This window comes from Lineus longissimus, chromosome 14 (assembly GCF_910592395.1).
Source record: "Lineus longissimus chromosome 14, tnLinLong1.2, whole genome shotgun sequence".
Taxonomy (NCBI): domain Eukaryota; kingdom Metazoa; phylum Nemertea; class Pilidiophora; order Heteronemertea; family Lineidae; genus Lineus; species Lineus longissimus.
The window spans coordinates 5,900,164-5,916,207 of record NC_088321.1 but is presented as its reverse complement, the minus strand read 5'-3'; the positions used below and the strand labels follow the sequence as shown (position 1 = coordinate 5,916,207).

At 41.6% G+C, this 16,044-nt stretch overlaps 1 protein-coding gene across 1 annotated transcript; it reads right to left on the bottom strand.

Annotated features, from left to right (window-relative positions):
- Positions 1-3,377: 3,377 nt before the first annotated feature.
- LOC135498967 (uncharacterized) lies at positions 3,378-15,596 on the bottom strand. The gene is made up of 7 exons (XM_064789545.1): positions 15,477-15,596; positions 5,941-6,063; positions 4,930-5,159; positions 4,603-4,661; positions 4,337-4,386; positions 3,643-3,864; positions 3,378-3,401 (listed from the first exon to the last, which is right to left on the bottom strand). Exons 2-6 carry the CDS (start codon positions 6,032-6,034, stop codon positions 3,686-3,688), a joined length of 612 nt encoding a protein of 203 aa, XP_064645615.1. The 5' UTR covers positions 6,035-6,063; positions 15,477-15,596; the 3' UTR covers positions 3,378-3,401; positions 3,643-3,685.
- Between the last annotated feature and the right edge of the window lie 448 nt (positions 15,597-16,044).

Sequence of the window (16,044 nt, the reverse complement as noted above, 5' to 3'; positions counted from 1 at the left end):
GAATGACCCACGTTCCAAAATACACAAGCAAGGGGGTTCTAGTTGTGTTTCCTGGTTGCATTTTGAACTTGGTCAGTCATTGCCCGTCAACATTGTTTTCAAAATAATATAAACAAGATATTGTTCATATTCATTGCTGGGTCGGCTGTGAATAGTCGTATCACTCTTGTTAATTAACAAAAATAGCGCATCAAAGTCACCACGTGCGGCCATTGTCTTGTTGAATAGGAAGCAAGCAGAGCTAACCGTGTGAGCAGCGCGCGAAATTTAAATGCGTCCCGCGATTCGTACAATACAGATGATCAACATTTTATTAATTTCTTAAAGAAAGTGTACATTGGTGTTTTGACCCCCTCCCTCCCCCGTACGTATTGTACGCTTGTGAAAATGTTGAAAATTATGGCCCACCCCTTATTAGCCAGGGTGGTTTGGTCATTTATGAAAGAGAGGAAGATGTCTCCTCACTATCTATTTGATCGTACCTGTCTTTCAACTCTCTGGCCACAGTCCTAGTCAAACAAGCACCCTTCTCTGTCAATCTAAACCCCCACAGAACAACACTCGTCACATGAACTTCATCCAGCCATGGTACTTGCTTTTTGCTGATGTTGTTGTACCATGGCCGGCAAACTCCATTCCAAGACCTATGGAACCAATGAATCTTGATCGTGTCCTCATTGATATCAATCACCTTGGCGATCCATGGTCTACCCTCCTTTTCCACGGTGTATATTGCCGCCAGATCACCAATCTCAATTTTTGTTCGATCTACCTCTTGAATTGCCGGCATTTGTCCTTGATTACCAATGATCACCTTAAACAAATAAAACTGTGAATAAATTCATTATAAACTACAGTAGAAATTGATTATCAAGAATCATTAATAAATCCAGCAGTGGTGAGCATTACCCAGTTTACAGCATGTGACAAGGGTATAAGGACATCGAAATAGTAGTCTGTTTATCTTGCATGAATTACGCAGAGATGATGAGGAATCCCCCACCTTGCAGTAGAATAGGATAGCAAAATCTCACTATTGCAACCAACTCGAACAAAATGATTGAAGCTGATGAATTTAACTTCAGACCAGAGGGACTCATTCGAATAAGGGCTATTAGCCCAAAGATTCAACCCTGCAGCTGGAATAAGATAAGCCTTGTTTTTAAGTTTTTGCTGTCTTTTGTTCTCTTACTCTCTGATCATCTTTTATTTTGTTCATTCAAAAATTTAACTTACCGCTGGGCATTGTTGTGTGAGGCCGGATCTGATCTCCAACAGATGCTGCGGTACGTCTGTCATATCTTCATCAATTTCCCAAAAGCCGATCGTTTGGCTGATTTTGGGCAGCGGCCATTCCTTGTCATTGACCTGCAAGTGCAATACCAAATTCCACTTAAGTGATTATCTTGTCTGGGAAAAAGCAGTTGTGTTGGAGAAAAGTTTGGTTGATGATGTTGTGAAATCTTTGTCATGGTACAGTGGTAGCAGGTTCATCTTTGTTATTTCAAACTTGTCATAGATCACCACCGTACATGTAATTTCTGGGGCAGCTCTGCATTTTTGACAAGTTTAGCCAAATGGGTAATTTACCAGGATTTTTTCTGACTTTGATGTTTGACTCAACAGTAAAAGCATTTGAAAAGTTTGAGCCAAGTTGCATCAGATTTGAGCCAACCAGGTTTGAGTTTAGTTTTGGCGACAATGGCGAGTGGCAGCGCTGTTAAGTTCTTGGAAAAATTAATTGTTTCGATGAGTAAAGTTGCCTTTAGATAGCACTATCATTCATGAGTGCTGAGTAAAGGCCCCGACCAGGTTCGGAATCGGCAAGCCTTCTTTGTGAAGGAATGCACAAATGTTGTTATATTTCTTGACAAACATGACTGGTGTCTCCACTCACCCAATCATCCTACCTGTAACCCTCCTCTTTATTTCATTTTGTGTACCGGGTCCTGTACACAAAATCATGCAGTTCGAATAATTCCATGGCATAATATTCACAACAACCTGCAGCTTGCCGTGACAACAGCCTTTTTATCATTCAATCTGAGAGTGGCTCCTCTATTCTTCTCACCCACAAATCAATGCACTGTACATATGATTCAATTTTTAAAGTGCTTCTTTTTCTTTGATAATAGAAGTTACTGGATACGACCAGTCTTTATAAAGGCTTGGGGTTGTTTAATGTTAAGCAAATTTTTCCTTTTCCTTTTAGTCTAGACACTTTCGAATTTTGATATTGGAAAGCATTGTTATCAAGTACATGCACAACTAACAGCCTGCTTATGATGCAGTTACCTCAGGTTTATTTAAAATCCATTTAAAATGATAGCACTGTGATCGAGCAAGTTAAAAGCTTTGCCACAGTGACGATATTTTTAGCTTACGTTAGGATTTTCCAGTGCTAGGAAGTAGCGGTCCCACCACTGGTGATCTCGGGACACCAGTCTTGGCCCGAGAGCCTTGACGCCTTTGCGGACCTCGTCCAGCTCCATCCACTCGGTGCTGGGTTCAACCACTGCTGGTTCGTCAGCTAAATCTGGGAAGCCTGAAATTTCAAGACAGAGATTAGGCAAGTTAAATTCAAATGAAATCTGAGTTCAATTGTCTCTTTTGATACTGCCCACATTGCAAGAGATGATTTTTCCATCCTCAGAAAGCACTAGATCCTAAAAAAACAATGTTATATAATATGTCAAGTTAAAGTAAACAGTAATTTAACCTATCTATTCAGGTACACAGTGGCTCTTCCCTTTATGAGCCGACACCTCTCTGCTATACTGAGGACACCTTCTCTATTTAAGGACACTGCCTTTGGTCCCAAATTGGTCCTTTCCATTCAATTTGACCTCTGTATGTGAGGAGCCTCATGGCCTAGTGGTCAACACTGCTGGCCACCATGCAATAGGGCCCGGGTTCGATCCCAGGGAGAACCCAGGTTCTTATTTCTGGATGAACCAGCCTGGCTTTCAGGAACTAAAATTCCTGGCTCTTCACAGTCCTTCGAATGAGACTTTAAACTGAGGTTCCTTGGTATCTGGTGTCTATGCCGGGGCAAGCTAAGTGAGGAACATGAGTAGCTTACGTGGACTCTATCTCTCTCGGCACGGAAGTATATCCCTGGCCACGCCAAAGTCTGACCACTAGGCCAATAAACCCAATTGGCGCATAACCACAGTGGCAGCGCAAGATACGCTCATCCCGCCTTGGAGGAGGATTGCTCCTAGGAGAATGACCCCTCCAAGTGCCAAAGAGAGAACGCAGAAGAAGAAGAAGAAGACCTCTGTATTCAGTATCATTTCTCAAACAAAGGACAGCAGTTGACTGTGGTCAGCCCAAGGGTGTCCTTAGAGAGAGAAGTACTTATGGAATCGAAACCTGGACCTCCAAGGGCCTGGACTCGGCTGAAATATAAACATGGAAAGTACCGGCAGGTCTCTTTCAACCTCCATTTTGTTGACGGTATGTCTTTATCAGGGCAATATACCAATGGGCAAAGTAATTTAAACACTTGAGTAGAATCGCGCTAAAAGGCATCTCACGTTTGAAGTGTCTTGGTCTCGGCTTAGCTAAAAAGTAGTAGTAGTACGTGTCGTTTGCGTAGTCAGTTAATCACCAATGACAAATTTACATGTATATCTTTACCTCAAGGCATGTCATGCCTGGTCCCTCAGGGCTCCACGGGTCATCAGCCCACAGGCGATAGCGCATCCTTGCCTGCCCATCTACTTTCCTGAATTGGAACTGGTGTGGCTTGGATTGGCAAGAATGGAATTATGTGGTCACGCCAGTTGAACACACTTTGTACATTATGTACTTCAATCTTAGGCGAGAATGTGTCTTTGTCCGTTAGTCTATCCATGAATTCTGAAACCATAATGTTAAGAGGAAACCTAAGACTAAGTGACTTCATTATGCCAATGTAAGCAAATACCATAATATGTCAGTTTGCATCCTCAATCGTGTCAGAACAAATTGCCCAAATAATGTTGCCCGCTCTTGACTCAATATTCTAAAAGGCCTTGGTCACAGGATATCGATGTTTCTAATGGAAAATGCCTTACGCCTCATTTTGATTTTAGTGGTCCTTGGTATCGCAACCAAGGAAGTAGAAAAAATGTGTCCGCCATCTTGATTCCCCAGTCTAAATGTTTGAGGAGCGTTGCCACAATTAGTTAGCAAGAGAAATAAACAACAGCGGACTGTTTCCCAATTACTTTTGGGCACTACAATCTCTATGCCTCTGGTTTTGGTCTGCATTTTTGGTCGACCCGAGCGATCTTGATAGGACAACCAATTCCTAAATTCTAAAATCAGTGAAACATCAAGTCAAACTTACCATCCAGAGTATTGATATTGCCGCAGGAAGAAATGGCTGTATTGATACATCTGCAAGAAGACATTGCAACTAATAACAATTTTACCAGGATTGGTGTAGATATGATCCACATGTTTTGAATATTTCACCCATTTAACTAAGACCATAATGTTTTACCATGATGTATTTGCATGGTAATGTACACATCCGACATTTGACATAGGACATGTAGGAACACATTTTCAACAATGAGTGAATGGTCTTTTGCCAGGAAACGATCTCTTTACCTGAACATCTGATCAACATCCTCATGCGTATGACCAACTGGTAAGAAGTTCAGAGATACCTGAAAACAAGTATTTATAAGAGAACAGTTTTACTTTTCCACATTAAAAATGCAATGCACACCTTTTGCTTTTATATTAAATAATTTCGCTCGAAATTAACTACCGTTTGTAGGTCGGAAATAGTATGTTGTAATTAGAACTGATACTATTACTAGGCATGTCCCTATGTCCATTGAGTTCCTTGTCCTCTGGTCATCACATAGGGCAAAAAAAGATAGTATTGAATGAACTGATGTGTCTTTTCGGTATCCACATGAGGAAGCTTACCTCTTCAAAAACATCTATATGCACAAGGAAGAACAAGAATGAAAGAATGTAGCGATTCTTGTTCTCCCTCCAACAATTGTCCATTTGTAGATGGAGTTTGGGTTTAAAGATGCGGTGGTGCATTAGCAGCACATCAAGCAGGATGGAAATGGTCAAATTGGAGTCGTGAGGATACTCATTGACATCAACGTAAACTATTGCGATGACGGAATCTGTGTCCTCGGAAAGACCTGGAGTGTAGATTGAATCAATTTATCTAATATTTCAATTAAAAAATGACCTTTTGAGTGAAGAATGGGTGTTTTTATTGAAACGAAGCAACTTCTTACTTTTCACTTTTAGATCTTACTCCATTTCTAATACTGCCATCACAAAGTGGAGAACTCTACCATAAATGTCCATTCCATGAGAATCTGAATAGGATAAGAGCACTTCTGAAGGAAAGTTTTCCAGTAACTCCGAAGACTCTTCTTCATTTATAGGATTTCTAGTGATTGTAATTCTTCTGATGTTTTCTGGATCAGAATGATCCCAATCAACCCCATGCTGTTCAAACCAGGCATCATCCCCCTCATCACCATCAACATTGGGATGTAAAATATTTTGTATAGCGGTTGATTAAAATTCTCAATGCGCTGGATAATTATACCTCCGAACCAAAGCTGTAAAGGGGTCGATTGTGTTCAGTTCTGATACGGTGATTATTGTTGGCATTAATCCAACGTCGTAGTTCATTATCAATGATAGGAATGAAAGTGTAATGTAGACAAAACATGAGTTTCATTTGTGACATTAAGAATTTCATGTTCATCCATGTAGTAAAACAGTTTGTAAAATATGTTAATTACTTTGGTAAAAACATCCCTCCAAAGTCTTTCCACTCGTTGGTTATGGACAGAGGCACCAATCAACACACTGCCTCTGTTTGCACCCATCTTTCGATTTTGGAATTCTGTAGCATGGACATATTCTCCACCACCATCGATACGAATGTGACTGGGCTGTCCATACCTCTGATTCCATTGATGAATACACGCAGACACGTTCGGGCTGTGTTTTCAGGCAAAACCCTTATGAACGGAACCAGACACCGTGAAAAAACCATCAATTGCACTATTGATCACCAATCGTCACCTGTGAAAAGTAAAAAATGACAACAATTTATGTTGAATTGAAGGGACATAAACAGCATTGCCGAAACATAAGAAGAGTGCTGCTCCCTTCTATCCTACCATGTAATGGAAATTTATCATTTATGCCGGGGATAAATACCTCAAATTGAATCATGGGATACAATACACATACAAAAGGGCCTGACTCAATTGCAACAAGATAAATTTGCAGGGGACTTTTTATATTCTAAATTTAATTCTTAAGCTACCTACTGGCTAGCTACTGTAAGTGTAACCCAGAAATATTTTGCCAGATTTTTGCCTGCAGTTTACTGCAACACTTGACAGTTTATGCGTATATACATTGCGCACGATGCACAATGCATAATGTATGAATTAAGTTCCATTTTGTGATTGTTAATTTCAAGACGAGGTTGGTTCACAGAGACCTGAAAGTTATAACGCCTGCCAAAACTATCTGGATGCAGTCTATGGGGGGGGGGGGGGGGGGGTCTGGCTTGATTAAAAGGCCTGGACCTGGAAGAAAGATGAAAGAGTTAATGCATTGGCCACCCGTTGCAGGCAACTGATTATGATTAGTCCTGCAATGAGACATTCATAAAACCGAGGTTCATTGAATTGTTATGAACAGCTGGCTATCCCCAAAGCTACCGCACGGACTGTCTGTCCTGCATATCCTGATAGTGAATTTCGGTCCGATCTGATTCTTGACTTGGCCACCAGGGGGCCAGAAGTGGAAACCTAAAAAGTGTGATATCTCTCTTATATTATGAGTGACTCGTTTTCAATAAAAAAATTATGGTAGGTTCTCCTAGCAAGGATGCATATTCCAAGCAGTGATACATCACGACTTTGGTTTGACCTATATACTATACATGTAGCATGTTTCCAGGATGCATTCCTTACCACCAAATATCTATACGGTGAGTACAACTGCCCTCGCCCGTTTCATGGTTTATTCGTCGCACCGATTCTTCACCAGTTCCTCTCTGCTTAATTCACTCAACCTCTGGCGACGTGTTTGAACTTGAAAATGGTTCATGTGGCGGTCGACTGTCTGGCGACTTCACATTCCGAGCAACTTTCTCCTGGCAATTGAAGCCAGAGTAAAGCCAATACCCAGAAGATGCTCCAATTGTTCTTTTGTAACAGAATATTCCGGGTGTCCCTTTCTTTCTCGACTTTCAAGTTGACATATTGCAAGAAGTCTGTCTGGAAGTCTGTGAGGTAATTGGCGGATGTCCTGCGTCAGTCTGAGGAGCTGGTGCAGTTTATAGTGGCACAGATGACTGCGTGACCCTGCGGAGAATTGCTATCGTTATTGTAACTATAACTTGCCACTTTTTTGAAGAGATGGTTGCGGTTCTTCTGTTATTGGAATCCTCCTGGTTTGGCTTGGACATGATTAGATCTGGATTGGTCCGCTCTCCTTGTGAATATCTCACCCATATCATATCCTTTATCGGTCGGAATGCGAACATTATTACTTTGGACCAAATGTGTCAAAAGTTTGGATGATTTGTTCACGGATATCGTTAAATTTCGACGGAGTTCAGATCGGCATTTTTGGACGATTTTTGGACTATTTATATGGGGTTCAAGCAGGGCCTTCAGCTGTGGGAAGCGTTGAGCGCGTCACGTGCACCGAGACAAATTTCGTTGCGCTTGATCATGAGAGCCATAGCAGTATTCCGCCAATTTAACAATGCAAGTTCATGTAAAATTCACTATGATCCCTGTGAGATGTCCTTAACAGACGCTTTGAACAGCTCCGCCTGGCCATTGCTAGAATGGAAGTAAGGGCTGCTCGTAGTGTTTAAAGTTCGAAGCACTACGAAGTCCTTGAATTATTTAGACCGGTGTGATGTACCGAATCTGACAAAGTGAGATTCAGCTTCTACACAATTGTCTAGTCTATAAAGATATTTTCGAAGTACTCTGCCCACTTGTTGCAGAAATCAGCAGAGCTATGGTAAATTGTATAATCAAAGCTCAGTGCCGATGGTGGAGGACGCCGATGCCTTTTCACCAGTTTCCAGAATTTAAAAGCAGAGCTCAGACTGTTGTAAAATTCATTCTCAACATTTCTTCATTAAATTTCTAAGATCTGCACGAAATATGCGCCTGTGCCGCTTATACTCTACACATTTGGTTGAGTTCGGTTCACTCGATTTACCAGCTTTTAGCCACTCGTGCCTACGAGGCGCATGTTTTCGTGGAGAGATTTAAGATTGTCATTCCAGTGAGGACGGTGTCGTTTACGGGAGTTCCTTTGTGGAATGGTCAGTTCGGCAGCTTTGCTCATAGCGGCGGGTTGTATTGTCGGAAAGAAAGTCCACTTCATTTGGGGTGGTGTCCGAACACGAGTTACTAACGGGGATAGGAAACCGATTCGTTCTTTTCAGCGATAAAAAGGACTCAAGACACCTAGCTCTTTGACAGGATGTCACGCTGGGGGTTCTTTCACGACTAATTTGCGCATTTATTAGATCCCATGTTCGCTATTTTACCGGTGGAGCCGTAAAATTCGCAAATTTTGAAAATATAATCCACGTACTCCACGAAGATGCTTGCAGGATAGTAAGAGCTTGGCAAGTATGCAATAAAGAAAAACACAGGCCTCTGCAAAGCAAGGATAAGGCTCACTCCTACAACACGATCGCTGTTCAGATCAAGCACGCGGATGATAGCTGCGAGGCATATTTTCCACATGAAAAAAGTTCCAATCCATCCGTTGTCACTTATAAGAAGTTCATTCGTGGCGACACCAAATGAAACGTAATCATCGCTAATTGACTGCAGAAGGTTAAGCGAGTCTGGATGTAACCAGTGTTGCCAAATACCGATGCGGCCGAGTTAACTTGCGCACAAGAGATTATCAACGTAGGGAACGCCAACCATCACACCGCGTGCGTTCCAGCAGGGAATGCGGAATCCTTTTCCTATACAAAAGGTCGTTGACATCATTATTTAACGAAGAAACTAATCAATCCATTCGCGACATAGCACGCCCTCAGGCCAGAAGTATACTCCTCGAGAAGTGTATCTTTATCCTCGAAGTCCACGATACTGTTTTGCCGATTGAGCTCCCTTGAATTTGCTTTTGATCAGTCGAACAGTACGTGCCATGATCGCATGGTCCGTAAGGAATTTAACGATTGATTCGGAAGTTGTGCGGGGCAAGATATCTAAATCCAACGAAAAGAGGTGCTCTCCTCCGACTTGGTTAGCGTACCACACCAACAAATCCACAAGCTCCAGAAAAAAAGTGGGACATTCTGAGAATGCTAATGCGTTTCGGGCCGTGAGCTCGTATTACTAGTACTCCTGATGATAATTGTCTCGAAGTTCCTTGGTGGTTCGCCAGGAGGAATCGACTCATGCTGCGGTGATGAAGTTTTAGAGGCTGTGGCAGCAGCAGCATACGTCTCGGATGACAGTTTCATTGTGGTGATGTCGCGTTCGACTGCACCGACCCTTGAGCGAAGCGCAGTTGTTTCTTTGTGAGCAGCAGAAAGTTCAGAGTTGTCTCTGTCCGACTGTCGCAGCAGCTTACGTCTCAGACGTACCCAAGGCACAGACTGCATAATTTAACCATTGTTTAGATATCATTGTTCATTGACATCCAGGATAGAATGTCACGAGCACGGCGGTTTGTGGCGTCACAGCCAATATGGCCACCGTGTGGTTGCTTCATGCAGTCCTGTTGAAGTTTGATGGCAACCATTTTTTTCTGTCCTCTGAAAACAATGCCATTATCGACAAGCAGTTCGTCGCGAAACGAAACGAAACGTACGGTAAGGTGGACGGTTAAACATCTTTCCGTACGTTCAGGATGAGGTGACCTATATAATGACCTATATAATAACTTTTAGTTACACAGATGTCCTGTAGATGGCTCTACTAGTACCTTGCGGGTGGTTACAGGTTTATAAGGTTTCTAATGCCTCCTTGAGTAATACCCCCCCCCCGCCTGGCTCCCGGGGGGGGGGGGGTTAGGGCTTGGGCAGACAATGTCCATGGCCGGCAGCTGCTCCCCGCTATTTACAGTGGAGCGATGGACTATCAATCCGAAGGCTCCCAGTTCGAGTCCCGCTCAGGATGTCTGTTACTTCTTGTTAGTTATAACCTGGAGTTTTAGCAACCTCATTCTGAGCGTACGGAAAGATGCCCTACCGTCTTACCTTCAGTGCGATTTCCCCGACATGGTCGAACCATCCCGCCACGTACTTAACTTCTGTAGTATGCGATCATCAGTAGTAGCTTGCATTAGTCCCTCAAGTTTGTTGTCGCTAATTGGACTAAAAAACTGTGAGGTCATCACCGTCACTTGATCGCTGATCTAGGTTTACATCTGCTGGTTTGAGAAGCAGCGCGTTAAAGAGTGTCGGCCATTTGCAGTGCCTTTTCTTTTTTGGATACCATATCAAACTGATATATCTTTTATCCAAGGAGTAAGCGTTGCAGCCTCGCCTTTGCTGCGGCAAGTGTGTTTTCTTGTAATAGCTACCACAACGGCATGTGGTCCGTTTCTATCATTGCGTCTTTCTTTCCGTAAATATAATTGTACAACATGGAAGAGGTAAAGACGACCGCCATCAGCTCCTTTTCGATTTCTGCGCCCGACATTGCTCTAGATGCAAGATGGACTGACTTCCCGTGTTAAAAAAGCAAGCTTCAATGCCACTTTTCCGCATCACAGTCACGATATTAAACTACCGTAATGTCCAACATCGAGGTGGTATAGCTACTGCGTATATCTAAAACTTGACTCTACCGTCTGATGAGTGGTCTGATCTACTGTCATTCGGGCACAGTTTTACCTTTTATTTAAGTTCCGGGGGCGAATAATAATTACGCAGCGTGGTTGCTCTATACATAGTCTTCTTTTCAACTTACATTTATGTTAGACTATATCTTCTTTATTTTTTTGCCTACTTCTCAGTTCTCTCCGACTTCTATGAAGAATGCGAATGTGTTTTGTTTTAGTACTTAACCCTAAACCAGGATACTCGTCTAGTTAGTAGACCTAATAAACTATTGATGACACTGGTTTTATCCCCAATTATTTTATACAGAACTTGCAATATTCGTTTATATCGAGTTAGTTATATTTGCAGTCTTAGTAAATAGTCGTACCGGAATTGCACCTTTGATAATATGCATTTTTATCACCAAGGCTAGATAGCATTGGCCTGACTCTTCAAACTTCATACACTCAGAGAAAATATCAATGTCTAAATTGGTGCAAAATTGTCACTGAATTGTTTGAATGGGTTGCGGCTACTTCTCCTTAAAGATCGACCAGTTCTTTTATGTTTGATTGTGTTAACGTATGGTAATGGAATGTTTGCAAAGTATTGCAAATCAGGACATTGATATCGATATGCATTGATTTTTTTTCTATTATGGTGTTTACACTCGTTATATCTCTGCATCTTTACTTTACTTTCAGGGGCGGAAGGTAAGCAATCCCGATCAATAACATTCTTGATGATGAAAGATCCCATCGTAATCTTTTGATAACAGTCGATCGATCATCATCGTGACGGAAGGCCGGTACCATAACAGCCCATGACCATTGTCAAGGTGATGAGGGCTAGAACAACTAAATGAGTATTGACCTGCTCACCTGAAAAGGCATTATTTAATCGCAGATAGAATATTTTCACGGGTGGTATGACAGTCATGTTTTTTAAGTGATGGAGATGACGTACAGTTAAAACATCATTTTATTGACATTGCGCTGGAATGCTATCATTAAAAAGACGAGATATATTTTCTCATCTATATGCCTGTGCTTCCCCTGCTTCGTTAGCAAACTATTATTTTTGAAAATGAAATTAGGAAAAGTAGCGTTATCTGTTACTTTTAGTAACAAAACTCCTGGCGACGGAACTTCTCCCGCCCCACGAGTGCTAGCCGTCGTCCGCCTGATAGTTCGACTGTCATTGCCAGTGTCGTCGTCGTGGGTAAAACGAGTGCCGAAATGATGACGTCTTTATTATCAGCCGACAAAAATCCAGAGAGCGAGAACCGCACTGAGGTGATTTCTGCACCGAGGGCTCAAACAGGTCCTGGCGAGATTAAAATCGAAAATTAAAAGCGTGATGTTTCAATCATAATTTTTTTTCTGCCATTCTTTGTGAAATTTGATGACTTTTGCTGCATGTTTGTTGGGAGGTGACTGGGCAGCTTGCAGCTTGGTAATACTACCCTAATAACTCCGTTGATCATTTGGCAAAGCAATGATGAATACTGAAGGAATATGGATGTGCTGGCTACACTAGCAATGGTTGCAGGGTAACACAAATACATGAAGTACTACCGTAACTTAGTCAACGAGATAGTTTCCTGTAGAAATCTTCTGGCACGTGATACACCTGGTGTGGCCAAAAAAACGTCCCCGACTCTTCGGGTTAGTAACTAACTTATACGTATTCAATATCGGCCACATGCTTAGATATGGATGATATCAATAATTGATTCTTGACAATATATGTGTATGTCCTTAACATGCATCTTATGACTCTTGCCTTTAAAAATTATGTCTTAAACTAAACAAGAGGCCCAAGGGCCTGGCGCTCAGCTGAAATGGATAGGTGAAGGCAAGGGTCAAGTGTGTGTCGGTACCGTTATTATGAGGCAACGAAGAAGATAAAGAGTTGGTTAACAAAATGAACTTTATTGGTGCGGCAGATATTTGATGCCTTTCGGCAGATATTGAAGCGCCTTGCGGCAGATATTTGTTGCCTTGCGGCAGATATTTGATAACGCTCTCCAGGAATGGAAAGCAGTAAAACGAGTAAGCACACCTTACTCTGAATGTGGGAACAGCAAGTGCTTTCCTGGACTTGAAATGTGCCAACGACTCCTCTTGCAATAACCAACAACAGTTAATCTGTAAAAAAAGAGAAGAGAAATTAACACTGACTGAATAAAAAAGGGTGACATAGACGGGGAAATGTACACCACCGGATACAGTCTGTGCTTGATCAGGCATCGGTCAGATGATATCCTGAACAAGGCATCTATGGAAGCAAATCCAGAAAGAGACTTAACCTTCGAAGGGCACACTTATCACTCAGTGAAAAGTCAGTCCTGGGGGTTGTTTTCCAATTCAAAATAAAAGTGTAACCTCTTTGAATTAGTCTCACAGACTGAACCATAACACTCAACAGCCAACCGTGCCCACATGATGTGAGCCGTGAGCGAGTGGTGTACTACATTTTGAAAATTGTCTATCATGTAACAGAACAGGATCTAGTGGACTTAATGATGAGGTACTATCAAATAAGGTGTCCATCAAATGAATCATGAGGGCCTGTTGAGTTATACTCTAAGCCTGCACAGCGCAGTGTACAGACAGTACAGGATTGCCAACCAAAAACATGAGCATTGCTGCGTAAGGAAACTGCAGTGGAATTCATACTACGATGTCATAGGCCTAATGTGACTTTCAAAATAATTGTAAACAAACGTAAATGGCGAGATTTGTTGACCGTCCCAAAATGGCCGACGGCGAATTCTCCGGTCGGCGGTCGCTAGCGCAGTCCATAAACAAGCATCAATTTTACCAACTTTGGGTGCAAGCTTGGTCATAAAAGTTACAGAACTGTTAGAAATACATCTAAACAACATATATATACAGTTAAAAGTGCATAAAAATCCCGTTTCAACCTCCGGGCGCTACCTTTTTTTCTCCGCCACACGCCGGGCCCTACCGGTCGTTATTTAGTGCGACCGCCACCAGAGTGTTTATCACGATCTTTCGCCGTTTTAATTGCGCGTTTTAGGTAGATTAATCAATTATTACATGCATGCATTATATATCACCGAAATGATAATTGCGTAGGCTATTTGAAACTAAGTTCAGATGTCATTTTCGATCTTTGAATTGAATTTAGGCGAGTGATTTTTGACACCCGGTCGACATATCAGGACTTGCAAAATTCACGCGAGATCGCTTGCATCATCGGCACGTTTGAAAACCGAATTTCACAAATTCCACAAATATTTATCACATACCATATGTATCACCACAAAGGTAACTCTCTAGACTATTTGAAACCAAGTTCAGATACTTATTTTCACAAAAATTCGAAGCTATGCAAGCGATTTTTCAGTGGTAGAGATCGACGGAAACAAATTTTTCGCTCTAAAATGACATGAGACGAGCACCAACTTCCGCTGATTTGTGCACAAAATTTCCGGAATATTATAAAAAACTATTGATAAATCTGAATTATATAGACTCTTTTCAGTACCTAAACAAATTTCAGGTACATGGTCATGTTGATTAAAAGAGTATCAACCGATTGAACATGAGAAAGTTCACTCACCTTCATTGAAGCAGCGACTACCGCCATTTTTAAATGGTGGCATCTCTTCTATCGATCGGCCAATCAGCGGCACTGCTTGCAAAAAAGTTAAGCCACCGCCAAATTTGAAATCGCCAAAATTCAGGCAATGTGCCTGCAGCGCCAACTGGCGGTGAAAATTATATTAATTCCATTAAAAGTAAAAAATGAAAAAATATTTAAAAATATTCAGCCACATTTGAAAACAATATTTGCTCTGTGGACCGAGGTAAAAAGGGAAAGAAATCTAAACGCGAAATGACCTCATTCTCTTAATACAGGTCGGATCACGCCGATTTTTCGTTTTTTGAGTTCACCTTGGGCAACTCCTAATTTAGCACCGTCAACGAAGTGGCTAGGCCTTCCCGGTCAGAAATGTCCAATTTTGTCCACAGATGGGTCCCTAGATGGATGGATTGCAGGACGGACACCATTTGAACAGCTATACTACTAGCTCCGCTGACTTTGTCAGCTGAGCTAAAAAAGGCACAAGCCGAAATTTGCTATACTGTACAACTCTCAAGAAAATTTGTCACGACTGTACCTGGCAATCTCGTTCATTTCCTGAAGCTTGATCGAGTGGGTAAAGCTACTGAATATAAGTGCATGGGAATAAGCGCAATGACTCTCTACAATGTTCCGAAGTCTAATCAGTTTCAACAGGTCCAGTCCAATACTCTTAAAGATAAAATGATATGTAAAAGAATGGCGACGTGACTGTCCTGCGTCGATTAACCTGAAATGACTGTCGATCTAATTCTGCGGCATAAAGAAGCAATTTATTTTTGATACCAATGATGAGGCTCGAGCAGTTGAAAATGATCAAAATTCATCAATATTGAGCATAACATAGGGGAATCAAAGTTCAGTTGTGAAAATATTTGATTCGGTAGATTTGCACTTCTGGACATAAAACCGAAAAAATAAACTCTGTTTCGCTGGATATGCGAATTATGGACTTATCTTATATTACGACTTTGAATTCTTGCATATATTTTTTTCCACCTGATTATGTATATTGTTCTTATGTAGTTTGAATTTGCACTTTACTTACTCTGAATCAAGGCTTTATAAAGTGCACCGTGCGATAGGTTGAGCCACGCAATTCACTTGCAGTCCGGTTTCTTCCGTTTTTAGAGTAAATGAAAGTCATGTCCCTTCTGTGTTGTTGTCTGCATTTAAATCAAAGCTAGAAAAATACAAAGAACGGTATAAGATTGGACAGGTGAACCGTAAGTAAATTGTCAAGTGAGTTAATCATTTTCGCGCTTTTGAAAAAAAGTCGTGCTTTCCCATGGCGCTAAAAAACGCCTCGACGTGAATTTCATAACCTGTTCCAACTGGAGTCGGTACTCTTGAAATGAACGTTTTTGAGGTTTCGAAAGAGGTTTTTTTTCATTCAAAACAAATATGCTCCCCGTTTCCCCGAAGAACCTCGACGGAGATGCATATTCGTGTTGACTGAGACTGAAAAAAAGTTTTTCTAAAGCTCATAAAAACTAATACGTTGCTTGCTCTCACTGTTTAGCGGGACTGTTATTCTTGCAATCAGCAGAATGTTGGTCATCTGATATCATGAATTATGTATTGAAGCTGTTTCTGCCATACTTCTGATGTGCCTT